Raw genomic sequence first — 10,149 nt, forward strand, 5'->3', positions numbered from 1 at the left:
GTACGGTGATATTGATTCGGACACGGAATCGTTCTGTGATGTGCATCCGGCAATTTCTCTCGTTTCCTATACAGGGTGTTTTCAGACGAATAGTATAACCGAGTTCGGAATGATTCTAAATAAAATTAGAAAATAGAGTAAATTAAAATGATGAAATAAGGGTAATACAGGCAGGTTAACAAATGGCGTTAACTTGATCCCGTTTGGTGGTACGTTTAATTGCGACACCGTTGTGTGCCTCTCGTCTTATTAATTCACCGTTTTTCCTGCGATCTCATTTCGCGGCGCGAGAACACGATTCCTCGTGGTTGAACCGTGCCACAGCCAGACTATCAATCACATTACGTCGTGACAGGCTTTGACAAAAAGCTGCCACGCGAATTCCGTGACCACCCTGAGAGTGTGGCAGTAATACCGTAGTTCTTTTTCATGGCTTCCTGAATATCGCTCAGAATGTCGAAATACGGAATCATTAGTAACCGGCGTGGTACGATCCTGACCGCGATCCACCTCTCTTTCTCGTTCGCCGCTGCCCAGGTAATCTATCACGAAGGGCTCGTGCGAGCAGGTGTCATGGCAGTCTGCCGCTAATGATTCTGGACATCCAACGTGGAATTAATCATTGCCTTTGTCTTTCTCCCGGTTTTTGCGCCACGTCCTACGGGATATGCCCGCTCAGCTTTTCGGCTGACTCTCTTGCAAATCGCACGCTTCCTCCCTACCACATTTTTCCTCATTATCCCCGGTTAATTCCCGTTCGGTCATCAGCATCGATTCTGACGATTTTCTAAGCGAGAATCAACCAATCCCGTAGATTAATCGTCGATAGAAATTGTGTAATCCGTGAACTAAGAAAAGCAAACGTGAAGAGACCTCCGGGTGAACCGACCTTTTACCCCTTTCACGGGGTTATCCGTGATTTTTTGAAATAAGGAATTCTCTGTTCGTTTCGTCGAACAGCTGTCGTACTATCGGCAGAAGAAGAAATCATCCGAAGGAGAGGACACGTTTTCGCCGCGAGATGATTGCAAAACGTCAATGACATTCGCGTCTCTCTCGTATTCGTTTCTCGTTTAGGGTCATCAAGATAACGGACGATCAACAGTCTGACGGTCGGTCATGACCGAACGAGCCTGAACAGGTATTCTCCGAGATAATGATTGCCGGTGGAAGGAAACCGACTCGCTACGTCGTAAATCCTCCAGCGTCTCTTTACGGTGCTTATTGAAAATTAAAGTGGAATTCTTCAGGCGTTTACGCGGCGGCGAATCGGACCCATTATCTCGATCGTTCGCTAATCGAAATATACGGCTGGGATGTTCCTCAGAGTTCCATCAAAAGGATTTCTCGACGGGGAAAATACTTATCCCTCTACTGTGTACATCAGTTTCTTTCACCTAACCCAGGCGAATGGTGTCGCGATAAAAGTAGTCGAGAATTCGTCGAGGTACAAAGAGAAAAGAAGGAACTGGCATCCCCAAGATCCCGATGGAGCACGGTACCGGTGAGGGGTGGAGCGAACGAGGTGGCAGCCAGACAGGATCCGCGTGGAAAACGCAAACAGCGCGGCTCTCTAATACACCGGGGACTTTATCAAAATCTGATAACTTCCGAAGCGAAGGTAACAGCGAAGGAGGAGAAGCGAAACACGGTCGAGCTCTAAGCCACCCCCGAAAAGCCGGCAACGCGAGGAACGTTGTTGAGGTGGTTATCCCCACCTATATGCCGTCCCTATGGAAAGACTTGCCACTCCTACCCACGTTTCTTGCGCCTTCTTCGATGTAACGTGTCACACTTGGAAATCCCTGTTCGAATTCAAGGGACACGTTTATACACCCTTGTAAAATCTACACGCGAATCGATATAGACTATGTCTTTGAAAATCGAACCTCCTTATTTAACCCTTTCGCTATTATGAGTAACGAGTGTCTATAGTCGTTCAATACGAAGTGTTTACATTTTGAAGCTAACAATTTCACGTTAGCAATATTTTTTGGTTACATTTGGTACAATAAACTTCCCTTAGATAAAAGTATATGCAGGGGGAGGTTCTCTAGGTTCTTCTAAAACCGAAAACAAAAGGTATAAGGTTTCTGTTCAACATAGAAAAATTCACCATCCCCTAGAGTTCTCAGTTTTTCAAAATTCTAAGCTTATCAGAACATCTTTCAACTCTGATGAAGTTATTTGCAATGCCGAAGAAATATCGAGAAGCTTCAAACAGTGCAAACTTGAAGATCCTCCGCAAGTTCTCGACTGATTCCGTCCGCGGAACAGAATAGCAGCTATCAGAATGTACATGTCCCAGGCTCGTCCTTCTGATATGTACAGCTTCTACATAGAGACGCGGATGTCATCGTTGTTCGTACCGGACGTATATATACGCACACAGATTGCGGACACGGTAGATAGATAGACGCCAGTACGTGAGAGCACGGAGATTGCTCCGGGGCTTTCGGGGTTGAGCATATTGAATAACTCGCTCGCTGGACCGCGAAAATATACCGCGAGGCTGGCAGTATGCGGATCGACGTTCCTGAAAGGACCTTGCAGGATCCTCGGGGCGGGCACTGTATCCTGTCTACGTGTCTACCTAACCCATCCTGAGCAAAATGACGACGGCTATACGACGGAAGAGACTCGCTAGAGTATTATTTCTGTATGTGTGTGTGTGTGTTCGGGGTTGAAAATGCATCGCTGAGAGAAAGGGAGAGAATTTCCTCGTGATAGCGTTGTGAAGCATGTAACGAAGCGATCTTTTCGGTCCCCTTTTCGTTCGCGAAATGGATATTTCGAGGAGTCTTCTTCGTAATATTTTCATTTTAATCGTAGATAATTTTTGGTAATTGATTTCTTGATATCTTTAAATTTTTCTTAAAATCTAAGAATTCTCCCATCCTTTATTTATATATTTTTCTATTTTATTATTAATTATCCATTATTTTGTGAAGAATAGAACAGAGTATTTGAACATTATCAATAGGGGAAACCGATATTTTTGAGAGAACGAAACGAAGCTCTTGTACCATGACTGAATTGTAGGTAAGGGAAGAGGAGGAGGATTCGTCCGGGGATTCGCAGGATTACGTGCAGGAAAATGTGGCTCGAGGCCAGAAACGGAATGTCGTTACGCCGGGGTAACGATAGGTACAGTGCGGCCATTGTTGGGTAACCTGACTAGAATACACGGTCCTCGTATCGGCGGAAAAGTAAAGAGAATTGGTCATCCGAGTATCTACAATTCTTTTGAAAAACCACAACGAATATGCTCTGATCGTTGTGTTCTTTTTTCCAGGATCAATCGCTGTAACGTGCTGTTAAATCTTCTTATCTATTAACACTTTGAAAATTCCATATTTTATTAGCCGAATGAATTTTGTAATGGTAGTTTTTTTTTCTGTAAAAAGTTACGTATCAAAGGGATGAATACTTGGCAGCAAAGTTGAAATTTATGAAGAAAGTTATTGTATATAAAATAGAGAGTTCTTTGAGAGTACATCAGTTACTACAAAAAATTGACGTCTGATGTTGGTTTGCTGTTGCTACTTAGGATTTAGTTCGTTCTTGTTCAATCGAATTGGAATTTACTTGGGAAGTAACGAAGAAATAATACGGTTGCAAACGTTTATCGGACAAGAAAAAAGAAAGGGGAGGATGAAGAAAGCGTGAAACGTTCCTTTCAGATGCAAATTACTAAAGTTCGTCGCACGTTTCGACGCAAGAAAACGATCTGCATGCAGAATAAAGACGGTGCAAGACTGAAACGTGTAATCTTTTTCCCGTTGCGCGGCCTCATCAAGATCAATTAGACTGGTACAGTCGGACGATCCTCGGCCGTTAACGATATATCAATTACAGCATAGACGTAGGTAATAACTATTAATGACTTCATTCAGGGCAGAGTAATTACAGATGCCTGTACGCGACAGAGAATCTAGGTCGACAACGATTTCAGAGACCACCGAACTTGCTCGTTTCAACAAAAAAAAAAACACAGACGAGATTCTTCACTATAGTTATTAGCAAAACGATCCGTTACTTTAAAACTAATTATTGCGGCGGTAAAAACGGTCAACTTCTCTAACAGCTTATTTCACAAATTGCATCGAGCACCCTAGTTCTCGCGCTTCTTGCTTATAGCATCAAGATCTATAAAATTCTAGACAAACTTAACTTTTTTGCTGTGGACCAGGGGTTGTGAAAAAATAAGATTAATGTTAATAATATTATAACAGTACAACGCGGATGCACATTAGCCTCGGTTAATGCTATTAATATTATTACTATCATTACTGTTCAATATTATCCGTGTTATTAATATTATTACCGGCGAAATATTTCAAAAAATCTGCCGATTACGGTGGCAGTAAAATTTACGATGTTTCACTATTTCTTGCAACCCTCGTATCCTTAGACGCGTGAAACATATGCGACGTAACGCGCTAGAAGCGTAAAAGCAATTAGCAGTATTGTTTCTCCCTGGAGAGGCAAGTATGTAGCTGGTTTTTCCCAAGGTTCGTAAATCAATGAAAATTTGGGACCGTGTTTCGGAGTGGTCAAGAGGGACCGTTGACGTCAGGAAAAGATAGGGTCGCAATGAAACAGCCGGGGAAAACCCACTTTCCGTTTCCCTGCAATAAGGGAAATAATACCGGCGCTATTCGCCGACGACAAATAAACGAACAATACCGCCACCAGACGTTACCTGAGATCAAGGTGCTTGGAATCGGAACGACAGGTGGTGCACCCGCTTTTTCTGCGATACACCGTCCGAACGACGACCCCTTAATGATGACCAGTCGTGACTAATCGAGGGTGGAACGGATTATCACCTCTCTTTCTTTTATTTCACCGTTGCCGGAACAATCGGGAATATTTTGAAAGTTGTAACACGAGTTCTGGCTGGAAGATTTCTTCGTCTCGTCGATAATATTGGGAGAAATATTAAAAACTTGTCAACTTTGGTGTAAAAAACACTTGCTTGTTAAAGTAAGGGATAATTTAAATAATTATTTGCAATTTAAAAAGTTTTTTATTGATCTTCATTTGCGAACAGGTCACGGAGAAAGGGTTAAATTTCATCATATAGAACGAATGCAAAATGGAATATAAGTCCTATTTGAAAGTATTTCTTGGTAGGAGAAGTTATTTCGTATCCTGGTTGAAACGGAGAAAGCGAGGCCACTAAATTGACCCGGGATGTTGTTCAAAGTCGATTTGGATAGGACCGTTCCATACAGAGAGACGTATCACGAAGCGAAAGGAGAGGAAAGCATCGACGAAATACAATTTGAAAGACGTAATTCGAAAATCGTTGTTCGCCCGACGGCAGCGACCCTCCGTCGGACGTCAAAATGAAATTACGCGACCCTCCGCGCGGGGACTTTCGGCCGCGCACAAAGGCTCGTTTGCCGAGGACACAGCACAACAATCTGACTAAAGGGACCTAAACCACTAATCGTTTCGCGATTAACTTCCATTAAACGCTACTTAATGAACAAAACTTTCGTGTCCTTCTGCGACCAACAGCTCGTCAAGACGTTTCGTTATTAAACCAAAAGACCACTTTAAACTATCCGTTTCTAAATTTTACGAAAAGAATTGCCAATATTGATTAATAATTTTTTTGGATCGTCTTTGGAAATTATAGATGCTTTTCAATTTTAGTTGAAAACTGATGAATTAAGTTTATTTAATCGTTTGACAGTTAGATAGTGTTACAAATTCATTTTGAACAATACAAATACAACTTTGTTTAAAGAATAAAACTAGTGAAATAATTGTGGGTGTTCTATGATCGGTTTGGCAGTCGTTGTCATATTGAATTCAAAACCAAATCTTCTAATTTAAATATTAAATAGAATAGAACAGCCATTTTCGTCAATAGTTAGATGCAACAATAGACTTAAATATTTATGATAAATTAAATAATTTTGATTTGTCGTTGTGGTCGAGTCTCGCTCGGGGTAGTTTGTCGAAGGTTGAACAGGTTTCTATAGGTTTTTGTAACATAACTTCAGTTCTTCTGTTTTTTATCAGAAAGAATCTTTTGGCAAAAAATGTTGAATGAAGAAAGTCGTCTGAAGAACGAAGGAAACTTTTGCATCCCCCTAATGGGAAAGTTTCTCGATTGAAAATTATTCTACACCCCTAAATGTTTCATCGAATAACAAATAGATAATAATATGAAGAACATACCTGTTTTTCGCAGCAGCAGCACGATCCCTTTGCCTTCTGTTCTTGAACCAATTTCCCACCTGCGTCGGCGTGAGTCCCGTCGCAGCAGCCAATTCCCTCTTTTTCCCAGGATTCGGATAAGGATCCTGAAGGTACCACTCTCTCAACAACGATCTGGTTCTCTCCTTAAAGCAATGAGTCTTTTGTTCGCCGTCCCAGATCGTCCTGGGCAACGGGAATTTCTTTCTCACTCTGTACTTGTCTACCGGTCCGAGCGCTCTTCCGCGTAACTTCTCAGCCTCCTGATAGTGCGCTTCCAGCCACATAGCTTGAAGTTTACCGTGAGAGTCCTTGGTGAACTTGTGCCTCTCGAGGATGGCGTACAATTCTCTGTAATGCCCCGAGTGAAAAGCGACGATTGCTCGTGCCCGGAGCACAGCCTCGCTTTGATTCAGCTCCTGGATGTTAGGATGGGCAACTGGTAAACTCCAGAGGAACCTGGCCAGTCTCTCGATGTCACCGCTTTCTTCTAGAGTCTCGCAAACGGTGGCAACCTGGCTGACGGTGAACGATAAGGTCGGCAACGCGAAAACTGGAGCAGGCACGATCGGACCGTTGGTGGTGGGTGCCGGTGCACCCGTTCCTGCTGGTGCTACGGCTGACATCTCTGTTAGCTCGATCGTCTGATCCTCCCGGTCAGAATCCACTTACCCGGTGCTCTTTGGATCTGTTGTCTTCCTCAGAGCATCGATGTCACCGCGATCGTCGGACTCAGGAAACTCTCCGACTCGATTTGTGTTTGCTTTTCGCACCTCTCATCATGACGTTGACTCGACTGTCAGGCTAATCATTATTCAGACTCTTCTCGTCGATCACTGGATCAATACGAAACTCACTTCACGGTTACCACACTGAACTACTCTCTGAACCGAGCGGACACGGCTAAAAAATCTCACCAGTTTCTATAGACAACAACGTTAAATGTTCTATTCGAATCTTAATCCAACCCCGGATCCAAGACCCTTAGGGCGCGAGTTTAAATTCCCTTTTGAAGTAACACACGGCGATCCAGGTGAACCTTGGAACGAAAGTGAGCGTTGATCGTCGGTTCCTCCCTCGCGTACCGAATGTCACCCCCGTACGCTAGCGTCAGATGACTCCCGGTCCCAAGTAACGTTCTCCAGGTAGATATCCTCGGAGTCACTGGCGAACAGCACGCTGACGTTCTCCTCGGCCGTGGGGATATCACGCGAGGCCGCTGTTGCCTGGATCGTATCGGATAGCAAACTGGTTTCGTTTACAAGCCGGCATCTCGGCACCGGCCCTACCCAGCATGATACGTTTGTACGCGCCCGTTGCAACCGGGTAGTCCCGCCGGCTCTTGCGACCTACCTCTACCTCGTCCTCTCTCACTCCTGCTCCCTCGAACCCTCGTCCTTTCTCCCAGACTTCGCCAACTCCACCGCGGAGGGGTAGTTGGATGAAAAGAGACGACGATACGAAGCTCGGGGGGCCAATGTAGAGGCCACGCCTACCAGCCAGACCGGGATTGGCCGGATCCCATCCACGTAGCCATGGTAACCTTTCTTCGTCCTTCCGTACACCAGTGTCCGTGTTCACGTTTGTGTCCGTTTAATTATCCCTTCCAACCGTAGCCAGCACCACCGTTCGCACCCCACCTTTCAACCATCTCTACCCCCACCCCTTCTTTAGTCTTCACGTTCGTGTTCGTTGCGCACCCTTCACCTCGTCGTCGGTACCCCTGCCAGGGATCCCTGTGCTCCCGCCAGATACCTCTCTCACGCCCCCTCTCTCGAGAGCCGAGAGAGAGAGCCGAGAGAGAGGGAGAGAGAACGATCAATGAGTCGGGCAGAAAGTGGGACGGAGAGTGCAAAAAGTGGGAGAAGCAGGAGAGGGAACCCAGCATGATCCCCACATTCAACTGCTGCTGTTCCTGCTGCCGTTCCGTAACTTCTGTTGCTCCTGCTGCCGTGTCTCTCGATGGACGAACTGCTTTCGACGACACTCTCACCGATACCGCACCGGCTTTTCGGCTCTGTTTGTCATCATGTCGTTCGCGCGATATTTTCCTCTTTCATGGTATCGTTCTGTACGATTCGTCTGGGGATTCGTTACCTTTCACGACACAGGCGAATGTAGTAGGATGCGTGGTCGTGTCACGGGGGTAGTTTAACCCAGGTACGATGGTGGCCAGGTTAGCCGTGACACGGACTGACGAAACGTGGACCATGGTGTATCGGATTAGGAATTCAACGAATAACTTTCATATATTAAGAAATGATATCCGAGAAAATCTATGGTATATAATTTAGAAAACGAAACGGAAATTGGGAATTGGCTACGCCATTCCTAGATGAATCCTCTGGTACCTCTTCCTGTTTATAATTATGCAATCATTTCAGCTTTATTGCATTTACTTCGTTAATTATAATACAAGTTTCGATGTTTTTCATCGATTAGCAGAGGCTACTACATAGAAGCATTGCTCCGTTTATCCGATTTGGAACGTCGACAGAACCTACTTCTTGATACCGGCGATAGAAGCCCTCTATCGACACGCGACTAGATTTCATTTCTCGTCAAGACGACAGGTACACGCGTATCGAGAAGCCGAGGACGCGCGACGGCGCCGAAGGCGTCTTCGTTTTATCGAACGCACAGCCGCCGCAGGAGCTTCGGTCTCGTGATAAATATTCTGATTCGTAACTCTGACGTATCCAGGTCGCTGCGTCAACTTCCTTCCCCCGAAATGTTCAACGTCTTAGACATTCGCTAAATTTCACACGATTTTTTCCCTCGGTCGAAAGACAATCGCATCAGTTGATTTTATTTAAAACCTCTCGAGGTGGTACATCGATAATATTTCTTCGATTACTCCGAAAGTAAAGGAACGAACCGATTGGCTGCAAATATTTATTCTCGATAAGTTTCTTAGTATCGCATCACGGGGGCGAAATAGAAGGAAATATAATCCCGATGGCGTCGATGATGCCATCAATTGCTTTCGTTTGCAATCGCTCGTTCCGTTATACGACCGACACCATCGACACGATTGGCCCTAGTTAAACCGGATTACAGGAAAAAGCAGGGTTACTAGTTTTTCGAAAGACTCCTCGGTCGATTTCTTGCGATATGAAAAGTATTTAAATAGAGCACTGCTGAACTAGATTACCAAGCGATTCTATTGCCGCAATATATGTAAATTTCTGTTAGCTTAGCTGTCAATTTGATTTCAATTTCAAATGGTCATTCTAAATTGTATTTCATTCCTGGCCATCGATATTATCCCTTTTTGACCTGGAGATAATCCCATGCTACTTCATTAATATTAGGAATTACTGCGTTATTATTAAATTAAAAATTTTCTTATTTAAATATTTTCAACGATGAAAAATGATATTTTATTTTATAAATTATCATATTATCATTGTTATAAGATTTATTTTCCTTTCTCGAAGGAAAACCTTGTTTTTCCCTGCGATAAGAATACAAGATGCGTTTATTTGCGTATCTATTTGTAGATCCGTAACGGAACAGAGGTAATCAATAAGAGATAGTATTTTGCGAAAGATTTACGAACCGATGCGTACCTCGGGTACGAGGCAGGGTGTTGAAAATCAGGTGTAATGTTTCCTGAAGGTGATTCGTTCTAATCCAAAACACATGTTCCTTTTGGCAACAGAGAATTTGTACCGTGGAAAGGACGAAAATCTGGGGATTTCCCAGGGGAATTCCCAAGGATACATGGAGTAGGTACAGAGAGCGAAGACAATGAGGTACCAGCAGACCCCCATCGAGAAAGAGTGACCGACCATCGAAAATCGAAAGGTGGTAAATTCTTATAGGGCCCAATTATTCTTCGACTGGTGGCTTTATTCTTCACCTTTTCACTGTCCATGGGAACCGAAACTCGTCGATCTTCCTCATTGTTTTTCATTAGTTCGTCCTCCC

At 44.1% G+C, this 10,149-nt stretch overlaps 1 protein-coding gene across 1 annotated transcript in view; it reads right to left on the reverse strand.

The window, feature by feature from the left end:
- The window catches only part of Optix (optix), a 39,344-nt gene extending 31,284 nt beyond the window's left edge, over positions 1–8,060 (reverse strand). Inside the window, exon 1 of the mRNA XM_034315863.2 lies at positions 6,199–8,060. Coding sequence (XP_034171754.1) covers positions 6,199–6,842 — 644 coding nt within the window. The 5' untranslated portion in view covers positions 6,843–8,060. The remainder of the gene's footprint in view (positions 1–6,198) is intronic.
- Positions 8,061–10,149: the final 2,089 nt, after the last annotated feature.

The sequence above is a fragment of the Osmia lignaria genome, chromosome 15 (genome assembly GCF_051020975.1).
Source record: "Osmia lignaria lignaria isolate PbOS001 chromosome 15, iyOsmLign1, whole genome shotgun sequence".
NCBI lineage: Eukaryota > Metazoa > Arthropoda > Insecta > Hymenoptera > Megachilidae > Osmia > Osmia lignaria.